General features: G+C 35.6%; 2 protein-coding genes across 2 annotated transcripts; both read right to left on the bottom strand.

Moving 5' to 3' along the window:
- Positions 1–5,138: 5,138 nt before the first annotated feature.
- Positions 5,139–11,386, bottom strand: LOC130557976 (zymogen granule membrane protein 16-like). The gene is made up of 4 exons (XM_057340148.1): positions 11,309–11,386; positions 10,826–10,915; positions 6,253–6,379; positions 5,139–6,012 (listed from the first exon to the last, which is right to left on the bottom strand). Exons 2-4 carry the CDS (start codon positions 10,878–10,880, stop codon positions 5,658–5,660), a joined length of 537 nt encoding a protein of 178 aa, XP_057196131.1. The 5' UTR covers positions 10,881–10,915; positions 11,309–11,386; the 3' UTR covers positions 5,139–5,657.
- Positions 11,387–12,868: 1,482 nt separating this feature from the next.
- On the bottom strand, positions 12,869–14,177 carry LOC130558200 (zymogen granule membrane protein 16-like). The gene is made up of 4 exons (XM_057340486.1): positions 14,132–14,177; positions 13,953–14,039; positions 13,487–13,613; positions 12,869–13,360 (listed from the first exon to the last, which is right to left on the bottom strand). The coding sequence occupies exons 2-4, from the start codon at positions 14,005–14,007 to the stop codon at positions 13,036–13,038; spliced, it is 507 nt and encodes a 168-aa protein (XP_057196469.1). The 5' UTR covers positions 14,008–14,039; positions 14,132–14,177; the 3' UTR covers positions 12,869–13,035.
- Between the last annotated feature and the right edge of the window lie 2,292 nt (positions 14,178–16,469).

Raw genomic sequence — 16,469 nt, forward strand, 5'->3', positions numbered from 1 at the left:
GACACTCAAAAGGTTTAGCAGACAGCAAGAAGGCAAATTTCCCGTTCAACATACAGACATATACATTGTATACATGCATTGAATACACCATAACATTAACATCGGATATAATCTGTACGTTCTGTAAATTTGTAAGCTGTGAAACAAATATGCAAAGTCAACAACTTAAAATCTTTAAGTTCCTCACTGTATGTACACCTAAATATCAGGATGTCCCTTTAAATATTTAAGTTTCAACACAGTCTCACAAGGAAGAAGATAACGTATCTGCAGCTCGTTTCACTTATCTTTCTTTTATCCGAAGCTTAACTCTCAGCGCCACAGTGCGTTGTTGTTGACTTATCTCTGATGTATGCACATGATTACACGTTTACCGTCGGACGTCATAATCAGTATCTTGCTCACACCATGCAATCATGAAACAGCAGCGATGTGGTGAAAACCTCAAAAGCCGCGTCGCATCACACGAAGGAACAGCAGCGTTGCGATTAAAGTAGATGCAGCATCCCGTCGCACTCACGCGATGAAACCGCAGCGGAGAGTTTTACTGTAGCGGCCCCTTTGGCATTCGAAAACATGAGGCAGAGAGTTTTGACGGGTGTTTGCAGTTTATTCTTACTGCATTGTTTATCACCTTACTATCACCGTAAAACTATACAAAAAAGAAACATAAAATTAAACTCAAGCAGTACGTATGCAATACGTAACAATATGAACTTCACAGCATTACACAGCGTGGTTTACTCAAACAGAATTACTTCATCCTAAAAATGAGAAATAAACACAATAGCATGAAATGCAATATGAATATAACATACCTCGTCCCGCTATTGCCAAGAAAGGGGAAACTAAGCACCATTACGCATATCAAATAAACTTGTAAATGCTGCTCTGAAGTTAGCTTATGTAACGCACGTGAGACTCTTCTTCTCTTGTGCTACAACTCCTACTCTTAAGTTCCCTTGCGCCCTCTAGTGACGCCTTCCAATAAAACAAAAGAAGGGCAAGCGGTCATTACAGTAACAATGACATTTATTGTGCTTTCACGGATGTGACACCAGCGCATTTACAGCACGGATGAACCAGGGGTTTTATACTGCCCATGTTCATTGTTTTAACTGTAATGCACCACAACAGCCAAGTGACTTGCGTGACCCACCTTATTCCCCTGTGCTACCCACTTGAGGGCGCAATCCACAGTTTAAGAACCCAAACCTCTGATCTAAAGGTCCATGCATCGCACATCATGGCCACTCTGCAGAGGTAAGGGATGTTTTTACACGTATCCTTACAGAAAACCCCAGGTGGTGCACAGCATGTTGTATTTCTAGCTCTACTTTTGACATTTTCTATGTAAAGTATCGCAATATATCGCAAATGTGTATTGTATCGAAATACATAGCAATATATTGTATAGTGACCCATCTATCGTGATATGTATCATATCGGGATGCACTTGCCAATACACAGCCCTAGAAAATACCCTATCAGATTGTCGTAGCAGTATAAAATTGACAGGTAGGATGATTTTACAGCGCAAAAAAATTACGTAATATTGATGTGGGCATGCCTGGTAGGACAATCTGATGGGTAGGATGAAATTTCAAGACACCTGTTTGTTAGATGTGTTGATGATGTCCGTTCCCGGAGTTCCTCGTATAAAGTTATCATATGGCTTCAGTTCAGAAGGTTTGCAATGCGACTTGTTTGTAATATGTTCATACTGTTTTGTTCACTTTATGGAATAAATACATGTGACTGTACTTTTACTTGTGTGTTGTGTTTAATGGTTGACAAGAGGTTAGGTTTAGGGTAAGGGGTAGATTGGGGTTAGGTGCTCTTAAAATATCTTTGAATCCGTAAACATTTATTAAACTATTAATACTTTTACAAATGCAAAATAAATGCCTCTTTATCTGACTACACAAAACGGCATGGGGTCATTTTCATAACAATCGCTACGGTTGTCTTAATAAGCTACATGCTTCGCACTAATGACCTTTTAAGTCGTTTTTACTTGGAGGACAGGTTGACAATAGTCTTATTTTAACAAACTAAAATATGAATATATGGTTCAGTTTCAGTTCAACAAACTCACACCCATCCAAACAAAACAGAATCACATTACAGCATGATACACATAGTTTCATTTGCTGATGGACACCTGATGCAATCAGGTACATTGAAACACTGAAGGTAGATTTACAACAGATTGCCAGGCTGGTATTTCCAAGAGCATGAACCAAGACTGACATTATAAACGGTTTCACTGCTGTGCGCACCTGACCTGAAGTTTCGGTCTGTGTTTGGTTATAATATAACAATTTATTTTATATTGAATTTATATTCATAATAATTTATATTTATTTTGTTGTACACATATTGTATTAAATTAAATTAAAACTACTCAACTACTTTTTGCGTTTGTTTAATGCAGTCATCACACACTGCATGAGAGATCAAACTGATAAAACATTAAAGTATATCTAAGTAATTTCTCACTACCTTTTTAACACAAAGTGTATTCAAATGAACATATTCTGTATCATGTATTGTACATTTACAACAGCAACATAATCTTTCTTGGCAAATTGTATTTGAATTTTATTTTATGTCCTATTTTCACATTATTTCACAGGTAGATGTAAGACACTCCTGCCTGAATCACCTCCTCAATCGCATGTTTAGTAGATCAGCTGTAGGGTCGTTTGTCTCTCTGGGAAGCTGGAGCTTGCTGGAGACCTGCTGACATGGCACTTCTGTTAACTGTTCTTTCACAAATTTAATGTAACAATGATCATGGTGACTGTTCCCTACTCATATCCTATATGCTTCCCTCTAACACCTCTGTCAACCTCTTTACTGAAGAGTCTTCAGAATGTTGTTGTGCCGTGAATGCGCTGAATGTGAATTTCGGATGCCCACCCAAATACTCACATGCCCACCCCAGCACCTATTTACAAAGTTTCTAAAATTCTACTTTATTTACCTGATGGAATTTAAATACAGGGCTATATACTGACCACCAAAACATTACGACCATGTCACAGGTAAAGCAAAAATCATTTATAAACTCCTAGTAAGTCCACATATTAAGGTCTGGGTGAATTTAATGATAAGAAAAGTCAGTTTTCATAGTCAATGTGCTGAATGCAGGATAAATGTGCAGGAATAAAAATCTGAGGTAATTCTCTTGCGGTTTACTCCTGATCATCAATGGTGAGAATTTACCAACAGTGGTCTGTACTGCTGCAACAAAGGCTGTCATGTCTGGTCCGAGCCAACAGAAGGTCTACCACAAGTCAAACAAAACATTCTAATGTGGTCTAATGGTTAGTAAGATGGCCTTGGAACCTAAAGGTTGCAGGTTCGATCCTCAAAAGAAAATGACTGAGGTGCCCTTAAGCAAAGCACTTTACCACCAGTTGCTCCCTAGTTGCCTGAAAAAGCAATGTTGTTGTCCATTATTTTGCAGTGAGGAAGATCCTAATCCAAACACATACAGTAAATATAAATCATAAACACATAGTCATTTAAGACAGTTGCCAATCTTCCCAGGAATGGATAGCTTAGAATTACAATGTTTACATCTGTACAAACCATCCTTTTGGACAAGACCAAAGTAGAGATGTTTGGCCGTAATGCACAGCACCACGTTTGGTGAAACCCAAACACAGCACCAACACTTCATACTGTCAGGCACATGGTGGAGGGGTAATGATTTCGGCTTGTTTGAATTCAAAAGACCTTGCAATCACTGAGTCGACCATGAACTCCTCTGTACACGAAATTATTCTGAGGTCAAATGTGAGCTAAAGCTTGACTGAAATTGGGTCATGCAATAGAAAAATGATCCCAAGCACAGCAGCAAATCTAAAACAGACTGGTTGAAAAAGAAAATAATTAAGTTGTTTAGACGTACAGACCGAGTCCAGACCTCAAACCGATTGATATGCGGCATCAGGATCTAAATAAAATCTTAAATCTAAATACCTTCACACTGATGTGAGACACTGATAAAGTCATGCAGAAAGACTTTACCTCCAGTTATTCTGGCTAAAGGTTGTTCTACAAGCTATTGAGTTAAGGGTATACTACGTTTTTCACACTTGGCTTCTACAAACTATAGGCCTACAAAAAAAACAGAATATGGCAGAATATTAAAGTTAAAACCGAAGATACAGTATCTCACAGAAGTGCACAGAATGCCCAGTTTGGACATTTTCACTCAGGGGTGTACTCACTTTTGTTGCCAGCGGTTTAGACATTAATGGCTGTGTGTTGAGTTATTTTGAGGGGACAGCAAATTTACACTGTTATACAAGCTGTACACTCACTACTTTACATTGTAGCAAAGTGTCATTTCTTCAGTGTGGTCACATGAAAAGATATAATAAATTATTTACAAAAATGTGAGGGGTGTACTCACTTATGTGAGATATACTGTATATTTACAAATCACAATTGTTATAAATTGTTAAAACTGGATGCCATATTTGCATCCTTGTAATAAAAACCCTTGTTAAATGCACCTGAATTTTTTTTATTTAAAGTTGCTATTTCTCTCTTTCTCTACTCGTCTGTTTCTCACAGTACTGTAGTTAACCATATGCATCCTGGTTTAACTTTCTTTTTTGTCTTTTTTGGGCCTTAACTTCATAGTAAAGATATGAGAAATATGCTCAGACACATCCAAAGCAACAAAGCAACATTACCTTTCATTATCATTATTAGCAGCAATGAACAATGTGTTCTCCATGCAGGAAGTCAAGTGCATTTCTATGCCAAGAAACTCACTTGAAAATCTTGAAATACCTGTAAATTAAGAACTAATTTAGGCAAGTGAAAGACTTCCTCATTCCCCGCATCATGTTTATGTTTGAAATCTGACTTCTAGTTCAAGTTAGACAAGTCTTCTCAGTTCATCTTCTGATCCTTTTATTAACATTTCCATTTAAGCATTTGGCAGACAAGTTCATTCAAAACAAGTCACAGTGCATATATGTGTAAAGTACATTTTATCACTTGGTTCATCCAGTGAAGCAGTGAAGATTAAAGCCATTTTCCATAATCTTTTAACCTCTCAGATACCTTAGTTTCAATTTCCTTAAATAGTTATGAAAACAAGACAATGACAATAGTGTTGCTCATACATGTTTATTTAGATCGAAATGTATCTATGTAGAACACATTTGTGACCCTGGACAACAAAACCAGTCTTAAGTAGCACGGGAACATTTTTAGTAATCGGCAAAAATACATGGTATGGGTAAAAATTAACGATTTTTCTTTTTGCCAAAAACCATTAGGATATTAAGTAAAGATCATGTTCCATGAAGATATTTTATAAATTTCCTACTGTATATGTATAAAAACTTTATTTTTGTGAGTGGATGGCCTGCTACAGTGCCTCAGATTAACAACTTCAAAGGCGATTTTCTCAGTATTTTGATTTTTTTGCACCCTCAGATTCCAGCATTGTAAATAGTTGTTGTTCCGCCAGTTTATTTCTTCAGCTTTCAGATGATGTAAAAATCTCAATTTCTAAAAATTGACTTGGTTTTGTCGTCCAGGGTCACATTTGGTATGCGCTAAAATAAACAAACAAAAAAGAGTGTTTGTAGCTGTTTTGCATTGGACAAGACAAACTAGTCATTTTAAGGCTGAGCTGCACCAGTACCGCCCTCATCTGTTGCACTGGGGTAATAAACAGCCCAGTGAGCTCCAATAGAGGTGATACCTTGTCCATTCTGTCGACCACTTAGGAAACGTAGTTCACTTCCATCATGGGTGGGGTAGAAGTTAAATGAGGTGCCTGAAGGCTGTCCCACTTTAAACATGCGCCCGTGATTAGTGACAAAGATGAGCTGAAAGATGTAACCATAGTAACCATAGTCGTGCTTTCCAGAGACCTGAACGATGAATTCATTGTCGAGCAGCGTCATCTCCATTAGATTGCCGTAATTTACTCCAACCATGTCTGTCCAGTTACTGTTGTATCTCAGCTGAAATCTGTACAGATATACATATGAGGTGTGCATATGACCCCAAACATTAAGGAATAAGATGCTTAAAATACAGAACATAAACAGAACTGTGGTATATGGACCTGCCAACAAATGGTTTTGAGAAAGTCTTTAATATCATCAATCTATATTCCTTACAATAAAAGCTTTAAACATTTATCTTCCTATCAAGCATAATTTCACCCTATATGGTCAGTATCCCATTGTGATGCGTAAGTGAGCTTACCCACTAATGTACCAACTAGTGTACTCCCAGACTCGGATACCAGTAATGTGACCCTCGTGTGCAGTGGAATATGAACTTCCAGAGCCGTCCCCAGCAGCAGGTGAGTATGAGTAAAAGTCAGGTAAAGCTGAAAGAAGGAGTGTTCAACAAATCTGTTTATGTGCTTTAATAGCAATCTATCCAGTATAAGTATATATTATTATTATATATATTAAATCTGGTTTCATTATCTAATACGTAGGCACAATATCCTGCATGGTTTGATTTTTAAACCTGTCTTGTCAGTCCTGCTCAGATAACATGCACATTTTATATGATATTTTTTAACAGGCAGCCCTTTACTTTAGCTGGCTTGCGCCCTCTTGAGGCGAACTCTTTATTGTATGTGACGTCACCATCGAGGACAGACGTTCTGAATTGCAGATGCTCTATTAAGTTGTTTGGTTTTGGTGATTTGTTCTTGAATGCAGTTAAACATTATATAATGGATGTAAAAGCTCTGTCAAACTTGTATATACAGCAACATGGCCCGTTCTGCGACCTCCAGCGGACGCAACCTCTGAAACGAGCTGCTGATTGAGTTATGTTTGCAAACAACAAAACCACTGCAAACCTAGAAATTATCTGATAAACTTACAATGTAAGAGTTGATGCTTTCCATTACACTCCTGTAAGTAACTGGCAACTCCTATGAGCGTGGAGTCCGAGGAGAAGGAGGGGTTTACTTTCGGTTTAAATGTAAGAAACGACGTTCAAATGTCACGAACAGGAAATTTGGTTTAATCATTTGTAAATATAATGTCATATATCATATCGTTATTAAAAGACATATTTACATTAAAATAGTCAAAAAACCTGTCAAAATAATTTGCTTCATCCGGGTTACCGTGTGTTATCAGTTTTGATTGGTTGTTATCTGGGAATAACGAACCTACAAATGTCACAACTGGTAGGGATGTAACGTAGGCTACGCTCCGGAGACCTCCGGAGGACGCAGCCTTCCGAAACGAGACACAGCTTGTTATTTGAATAAACGGCCACAGCTGCACATTTAATCAAATATGTGGTGTTTAAATGTTAACAGTTTACAATTTGTGTCACGTTTTTTGAATCTTAGCAAGCATATTTTGTAAATAGGTTTACAAGTGTTTAGTGATTTTTAAACGTTTTAAAACAGTAAGGCAAAATGTTTTATATTTGTTTAACTCTTTTGGAATTGTTTAGGGTAGAAAGTAACCAACTTTTTACCTCTTAAAATCATGTAGAAATCATTTTAAATCATTTGACAGTTGTCGAGTGTCCCAGTGTGTGCATGTTGTTTTGCTACACACTAAAATGTATATACTTTTCCATAACAAAAACAGTACATACTTTTAGTGCATAGTATAAGTAGGCGAATTGGGACGCGCAGCAAGTGAAATCAGTCTATAGAGAACACCGGGAAGCAGACAGAGGTGGTCAAGACCGTGACACATTCTGATGCATGCCTGTGGAATGCGGTGCACGAGTGCGGATCTTTTCTGTGCATTTGTGGTAGATACCGTTTTCATCTCATAACATTTCTCTTAAACATAACCTTTTTTTACTCTCCCTGATATGCAGCAGCAACAAGCATTTATCCTATTTTATCCATCAACTAATTTCAATATACTTTCTCGGTCCGTGTATCATCTGATCATTTGATTATTCCATTCAATATAACAGACGGAAAAAGAAAAAAACAGTCGATATTTCGTTTTTCCGTATGCACAAAAAATAAAAAAAAACGATGTTTTTCTTCTTATTTCAGCTTTAAAAGGGAAATCCAATAAATAAATAAACCAAAATGAAATAACGACCCTAATTATAGGTTTTTCATTTTTGGGTGTTTTCCCAGGGTCTTCTGCGCGCGCACGCATTGCGCATGCCCAATGTACAGCGGCTTACCGGGATCAAGTGCGTGCGAACTTGCGAAGCTCGAAATGGAAATGAATGTATTTGCATATGCTTTGTTTGTACTTTTCACTCCCACTAAAAGAGTCACACTGAGAGAGGAGGACATGACGGTGAAAAATATTTCAAATATATATATTGAACAATGCCTAACGTTCACATACAATACTTTCCAGAGCTTACAGTCGAAGTTTGTTAGCATTATTGCTTTTAATATGTGAAATTTAAGTAAACGATTAAGTAGCCACAGCTGGCTTGCAGCAGCAAAGGTGTAAATCCATAAATTACTTTTGTAATTTAGAAGTTATGTGATGCGAACAGCCCCTCCCCCCGTAACATCACTCAACCGAGTTCATTAGGTTCCCCCAGCTAAAACTACTGTCCTGCTATAGAGTAATTCATAAAAGATGTTCAGTTTGTGTTGAAACTGTGTGGTTTTTGTGTAGGCTAGTCATTTGCACTATTACATTACATCAGTTTTAGCTAAATTAACCAAGTAAACTGCCAAATGATTGTAGTCATGTGCCTATGTCTATGTAGGCAATAATTTCCATTATGCAGATTTTTTTACATTAGGCTACTGTTTTTAGGTAACATGCCAGAGCCTGTACCTCACGGAGGGACCATAATAATGTTGCAGTGTTCCCCAGAGAGCATGGCCTCTTTTCCAACATCTCGTGATATGTCATATTATTAATAAACATTTGATGAATGTGAAACATGTACAGCTCGAGTGAAGCCATTGTAAATGATAACTGATCGATCGCGAGATTCGTGAAGAGCTCTAGGCGCGCTGCCGCGCTCACACAGTGCGCCTGCGCGCGCAGAAATCCTTGCAAAATCACCCAAAAATGAAAAACCTATAATTAGGGTCGTTATTTCGTTTTGGTTTATTTATTTATTGGATTTCCCGTTTCAAGCTGAAATAAGAAGAAAAACATCGTTTTTTTTATTTTTGTGCATACAGAAAAACGGAAAAACGAAATATCGACTGTTTTTTTTCTTTTTCCGTTTGTTATATTGAATGGAATAATAAAATGATCAGATGATACACGGACCTTTCTCCTTTCTTACTTTAATTTGTTCAGTCATTTATTTTAATTTTTCAATTTTTTCTTCTATTTCACATTAATTCAAACAAATAAAAAACAAACATTTTATAAACTTTTAAACTTCTTTCTCCACACTCGCAAACACTGGGTGACGTTTCCATCATGATTATGTAGTACGTGAAGTTGTGGATGCATATCATGGAGGCACTCCTATGCAGTGCAAGCCATATATTTATGTTTATAAAGTATATGTACATTTTATAAATTATGTTCAAGTCTAAAGTATACACTGTAAAAAAAATCCCGTAAAAAACAGATAAAGTACTGGCAGAAAATTACCAGTACATTTTCCTTTATTTTACGGACATTTCCATTAATGCTAAAATGCAAATGAATGCAGTGCAAACTGTAAAATACAGGTAAAACAACTGTAAAAATGAACACGGAAAATTCCTTCATATTAATACAGTATATTGTGCCCTATTTTTACGGCTATTTTTAAAAGTGTAGGGGCAATTTGCCGGTTGTCCTCCAGGTGACCTCGTCTCCTTACGATGCACTTTAGAGCACTGCTCCATCTAGGACAATTTTCAAGTATAGGCCTACTATTTTTGGAAAACGGCCCATAGGTCTAAGATGATTCATACAATCGTTTTTACAATAGATGTAATAAATATGTCTATGGGTTTAACTACCTTATTATGCTTTTGGGACCGTGCTATTCTGCAGCAAGTAAAACAGAAAAATCAGATAGATAATAATATATACTCTATAAATAAATAAAATGATTCTTATTATTATAATAGGATTTGCCTATGCTGGACTAACCAAGCTAACTTCCAGGTAACACTATACATTTTTCTGATCGGGATAATAAAATGGACAATGGACTTGTCTTGGTCTATTCACACTCCTGTGTTATATTATTATGTAGTTATTATGGACTTTTAGTAATTATTAATACCCTTTAAATGGTAAAGAATGGTTACACCATATTTTTAAAGGGGTCAAATGACACGGCTAAAACGAATGTTATGGTTTGTTTTAGATGTAATGCAATGTGTATCCACGATTTAAGGTTAACAAACGCTGTATTTTCCACATACCGTGCATGTTTATATCTCCTCTTTGCCCCGCCTCTCTGAAACGCGCAGATTTTTAACAAAGCTCATCTCTCTGAAAAGCGAGTTGTGCTATGATTGGCCAGTTAACCAGTGCGTAGTGATTGGTCGAATACTGCAAGCGTGTGATGGAAATGTAACGCCTCTTACCATATTTGGAACATCAGGTTCCAAAGCAGTTGTGCTGACAGGTACGCCCACCTTACTTGCGTATACATTTGGGCGGTCTTAGTCAAATCATACCACGAACTGACGTAGATTTGTGGGGGGGGGTGGTTACACAAGGTGTTTCAGGCAGGTCTGGGTGAGCATTCGCTTTTAGATAGAATGCATCTTTTGTTCCGACACTTTAATTTTTGAAAATGTATGTGTCTAATACATGCATGGGCAACTTATAACACACCAAAGACACAGAAAAACACGTGTTAGCGCCATATGACCCGTTTATAAATAATGATTTATACTCACGCATAGCCGTGCCCACTGAAAAAACTCCAGCAAGAACCAGAATAAGATGCAGCATTTTCAAAAAATTGTTGTCCAGTGCACTCTTAGAATCTAAAGGGAACCGAAATTAACATGTGGTTATTAGCACTTTATTTGTATTTAAATTTATTCCAGTCTACGTAATATAATGATTAAATCAATGATTTCCACTGTCCCTAACCATGCTCTGATGAAGTGACTTTCTTTGCAAATTGCTTTGCAGCTCTTTGGATGAACAGGGCATGTGCAAAAATACACAATAATTTTAAACATTAGAATGTGGAAATAGATGTGATCTGTGTTATTGTTACATACCCATGAAAAAAAACACTGCCTCAATAGTCTCATTATCAAATAATAATAACATGACATGAATCAAAGGGCAAAAACAAAGACATTAAAATAGACAAAGACAAAAAAGCACTTGGTTACATTGTTACAGAAATATGAGACTTTAATCTATACCTGTAGTTGAGCCTGGTTGATTGTTGACAAGACTGTATGCTGGTCTTTGTGTTTTTATACTCTCCTGTTTGTCAAACCTCTTCTGTTGGTTAGTGTTTTTGTGTCATATGACATACATACCTAAGATGGAATGTATTGGAATTCATGACAACACCTGGCACATGTGCAGAAAAGTATTCCTTAAACCGAACATGTGACAACAATTCACTGTTACTTCATTTGTTTTTTATCAAACTATTTTTGATGGTATTTGATTAATAGTGTGAAATATGATTGAATGATCTGTCAATATGTCATTAATGTTCAATGACTTATGAACTTAATGAAAAGAAAATCCTTACCTTTTTCATCTCCTTCTGAAGGTCCATAAAGGATAATGGCTATCTGAGCAAATTTTACCCATATAACTGCCAGAGTATTCCCAAACTCTGATCCCTGTATATGAAAAACTTGCTCTAGCTGTTGAATAGCAACTAATTCATATGTACTTTCATGCATTTGAAAGACTTTGAAAAAATGTTTTATGTGTTCTCTACGAATCAAACATTTGCACTGCTAAGACAAAACTCTACCAACTGTGGCATTTAAATAAATACATGAAGTAAAATTAAAATAAATAAAAAAGCACTGTTATTACCCTTCTGCTGTGGTTGATATTGGTCAGACCAGTGACTGGCCTGTTAACCTCTATTTATACTTGACTGCTGGTTAAATATTTTTTATTTGTCTAGTCTGTGTTCTGCCGTTCCTCATCTTTAGAAATATGTATATATTAAATATGAAATAAAACTGAAATGTGTGCATTATAACATTATTATAATGTTTACTGTAATAAAATTAAGAAAAGCTCTTTTATATCGTACAGGTTACATTTTGCTGGGACTGATATCTGCTTATGTTTATTGATGTTTATATGTCCACTAAATATTGATATTTGACATTTTCATTAGGTGCAACCATCATTATTATTTTTTTATTTGTACTTTGACATTCCACGTTGTTGCATAACAATAGGCTGTTCTGAAGTGTTGAAATTAATTGATTCCTAATTCTTTCAAAACACTTCCTAATACTAGTTTCTTTTCAGTGTTTTCACATTTAAATTCTCACACTCAGCTATTGCAAGGTACAGATGACTTCATTATTTAATATCACATCCTTTAAAAGAGTAACAAAATCACAAAATATCATTTGACATTAAGCAATTTATAATAAAACAAAAGTTACTGTCCCAAAATGATTGTTTTTAGCCTTGTAAATAAATCACTAATTCATAGATAGAAATGAAAAAAAAACAGTTGGTACAGTACATGTTAAAAAATTTTGCAAAATATTGTTACGCCACTGTTATATTTGTATGGAATGCTCGATTCTGGTTAGTCTGTCATGACATTCTAAGACCTCGTCTCATTTGGAATTTGTTTCTTAAGGCTTAAAGTCAATAGCAAACTTTACTGTACATTATTCCTTACTTAAATACAAATAAATAAATGTATGACACATAATTTATTATTTACACTTATAAAGGTTAAAGCAAGACAAATAAGGTCAGACAAGACAAAGTGGTACAAAGTTTATTTCAAAGGACACATAGCATAGGGTAAAATTAAGAAATCATTGGCTAAATATCATGTTGAAAAATAATCTCACTAATGCATTAACAATGGTGGATCATGCACTGTATATGTTGGCAGAAAAAAGGCTGAACTGTCTTTCTTGACTGTGCTTCAAGGGGTTACACTGTTGTCACTGCTGTAAACAGCCCAGTGGGCCGCGATGGACGTGATGCCCCATCCATTATGTCGACCACTTAGGAAACGTAGTTCACTTCCATCGTGTGTTGGGAAGAGGTGAAATGATGTGCCTGAAGGCTGCCCCACTTTAAAAGATCTCCCATGATTAGTTACAAACATTAGCTCAAAGATGTAACCCGAGTCATGCTTTCCAGAGACCTGAACGATGAATTCATCCTCAACTAGCAGCATTTCCATGGGAGTGCCAGAATTTACACAAACCAGGTCTGTCCAGTTGCCATCATATCTCAGTTGGATCCTAAAGAGATAGGGTTTATCATCAATATATAGCAGAGTGATCACAAACCTTATGAAATATTGTAAGATGAACCAAAGCACTTGTATAGTCATAAAATCGTATCATGTGGGTTGCGGGATAACTTACCCTCCAATGTATGCACTAGCATACTCCCAGATTCTGATTCCAGTGATGTGGCCCTCATGTGCAGTGGAATACATCACTCCAGTGCCACCACCAGCTTCAGGTGAGTACGAGTAAAAATCAGGTAAAGCTGAAAGAGAAATGAACTGCTGTAAGTCTGTGTGTTAAATATCTTTTAAAAGTGGCTTTGAAAATGCCACAATGCCAGGCTGTGCTTGAACTTCTCTCATTGGCTTAAATACTTATACAGGACAGGATATAATTAATAACTATTACATTTCAAAGATATTAGAAATGCTTTTGTTCAAAATTCTTATTATAATAGGTGCACATGCACCCACCCAATTTCATTTCTTAAGATACATACATACATTAATAAAGCTTCAATGTTCTTTGAACATTGGATAACGTAAAAATTAGATTTTGCATGTTGGGTAGTAAGTTGAGAGTAGAGCAGTCGAATACTTACGCATAGCCATGCCCATTGTGCAAAGTCCAGCGAGAACAACAATCACATGCAGCATTTTGGAAGAAGTTACTGTTCAGCACTAAGAATCTTAAGGACATAGATTAGGTGTTTGCTCATTAGTAAATATTTAATACAAAGTGTATTAAAATATATTTACGTTGCATTAGAACTATACTTACCTGCAGTTATTCTTAATGTGGTTGGAGGAGACTGTCTGCTGACTAAACCTGCCTCTATTTATACTTTCTAAACAAACGCATTCTATTGGTTGAAGTGCTTCTGGTTTGGATTCTTGTGACACACCTCAGACAGAAAGCTATTAAACTCACAATAAGAAGTGGAAAGAACATTTAGACAAATCGTGCTAGATATTTGATGAAATAATTTAGCGGGTTTGTTGATTGGAACTCTTTGATTCCCACATTTAGTATTTTTGCATGTGATGAATACAAAACAATAAATAGAAAACATAATTATCTGACAGAAAGACCACATAAGACCAAACATAAAAGTAGTAATACATTATGGAGTAGTTTCTCAGACAGGGTTTAGGCTAGTCCCAGACTAAAATAAATGTTTGAGCTGTCTTACAGTAACTGAAAACTGCTTGCACTAACACATCTTAAAATATATCCGTGCCATGTTTTGTCTTAAGATGCACACAATTACTGTTCGTTTTTAAGGTATGTTTGTAAAAACGACCTAAATATAATTTAACTAAGGCCTAGTCCTGGCTTAAGCTAATACCTGTCCGGGAAACCGCCCCAAAGTGTTTTAATGAGTTTAGAACTCATTAAAAAAAGTTTTATTTTTTGTGGTGCATTCGACTAAGCTAAGATGATCAAGCCTTATATGTGTGCTTCTTAAATGCCTTAAATCTTTGACACTTCTCAGTGATAATGAAACAATAACAAGGCTATTCTAATAACAAAGCTATTCAGATTCTAAAGAAAGCAAAAATTTATCATGTAAATACTTTGAGATGTTTGTTGTCTTTTACAACAACAAGATGATGTACAAAAACTACAACAAAAAATAGAGATAAAGAAAACAATAGATTCTGTGGATAAAAAATTATATGTGCATTGTGCATACAGTCTACTAAACTAAAATGTACGTTGTGCAAAATAAGATTGTGTAAAAGTTTTCGGAATGTTAGTTCTGCTGTTTTACATGTATTGTTTTTTCTAGTATTACATGAAAATTATATAATTGTATTCATTTAATGAGTGACATGTTTCATATGAAATTGTTTAGAAATGTTTAAAAAAAATTAAATATACAGAAAATAAATAACTAAATTAACAGAGCAAAAGTTAAAAAAATAAATGTCATTACGAAAAGCCACCAGGTAAAGGTAAACAATGTTAACAAATTATTGTCTTTTAAAAAAACTATAAAAACCAGTAATTAACTTGAAGACTGGAAGAGTACATACAGTAATATTTCCTCATAGTGGTCATTCCATTCTCCATTGTTTTGCATATAACTTTTTGGACATAAGTGCAAAAGTATAAATCAACCTTTACTTGATTGCAGGAGCACAAAAAGTAGGCATGCACAGTTAGCAATAAAAGCAGGAGAATGCTTGGGAAAAACATAAGTTCATAACAGTAATAATAATGCTTGTGTTTGTGACAAACATGAGCTCGTAAGCATAATGTTCATACTGTTAAACCCTCATCAGTACAATGTTCTAAATTCAAGTAATATTCGGCTAAAGATAAAAGGGGGAATAATATCTCCATCCATGATGTGTATTTTAATAAAAACATATCAATATATTTATTTTGGATTGATTAGTTTTGCCTTTCTCAGTTGTGTTCTGTTGTACTCATTTGCCTGGAAAATGGCTCACATTATTGTGTAACCATAAGTTTTTTTAGGTATTATTTTTAGTAATAAATAAAATGAATAGTGTGGATAATAATATGGATTGAAAAACATTATAGTGCTGTTTAACAGTTCAGTTCAAATCTTTTTATTGCCTTTTAAACTCAAGAATTAGAAAGTCCATACAACAGCATAATAAGAACATTGATGTATAACAAAAATATCAGCGCATACGCTCCACTAATACATTTTTTTGTTTGACTACATGCACATGTTGCATGTGTACAGTTTTCTCATATGCTTTGTGGAGCCCTAGTCATGTGGAAAATGATGCTGCTTAAAATGCAATCTGAGGTGATCTATGACTAAAGTAATTGTTATTTAGGTGTGGGCGATGTGCTGATGATTGTATAACTTGATGAACCAGTATCTGTCACTTGTTGACACGTCACCTGTCACAAATGCTGAGATTGTGATTATGTTGCTCATATTTCGTGTAAACGCAAGTAATGTGCCACAACAGGGAGTTTTGACAGGAGATGATAAAGTACTGATGGTAAATCAGTACTGATGATAGGAAAGCGTGTTGGATAGCTACCAAGATTGATCAAATTCAACAGAATTCAGCAAACATCAATCAAATTAAAATGTACATAAAATTTACCCATTATACGTGTCATTGTG

The sequence above is a fragment of the Triplophysa rosa genome, linkage group LG8 (genome assembly GCF_024868665.1).
Source record: "Triplophysa rosa linkage group LG8, Trosa_1v2, whole genome shotgun sequence".
In the NCBI taxonomy this organism is placed as follows: Eukaryota; Metazoa; Chordata; class Actinopteri; order Cypriniformes; family Nemacheilidae; genus Triplophysa; species Triplophysa rosa.

Coding starts and splice junctions, on each gene's coding strand:
- LOC130557976 (XM_057340148.1), bottom strand. CDS start 10,880: ATGCTGCATCTTATTCTGGTTCTTGCTGGAGTTTTTTCAGTGGGCACG. Junction 6,380..10,825: donor TTCAGTGGGCACGGCTATGC/GTGAGTATAAAT, acceptor TCCTTCTTTCAG/CTTTACCTGACTTTTACTCA. Junction 6,013..6,252: donor ACTAGTTGGTACATTAGTGG/GTAAGCTCACTT, acceptor ATATCTGTACAG/ATTTCAGCTGAGATACAACA.
- LOC130558200 (XM_057340486.1), bottom strand. CDS start 14,007: ATGCTGCATGTGATTGTTGTTCTCGCTGGACTTTGCACAATGGGCATG. Junction 13,614..13,952: donor CACAATGGGCATGGCTATGC/GTAAGTATTCGA, acceptor TTTCTCTTTCAG/CTTTACCTGATTTTTACTCG. Junction 13,361..13,486: donor GCTAGTGCATACATTGGAGG/GTAAGTTATCCC, acceptor CTATCTCTTTAG/GATCCAACTGAGATATGATG.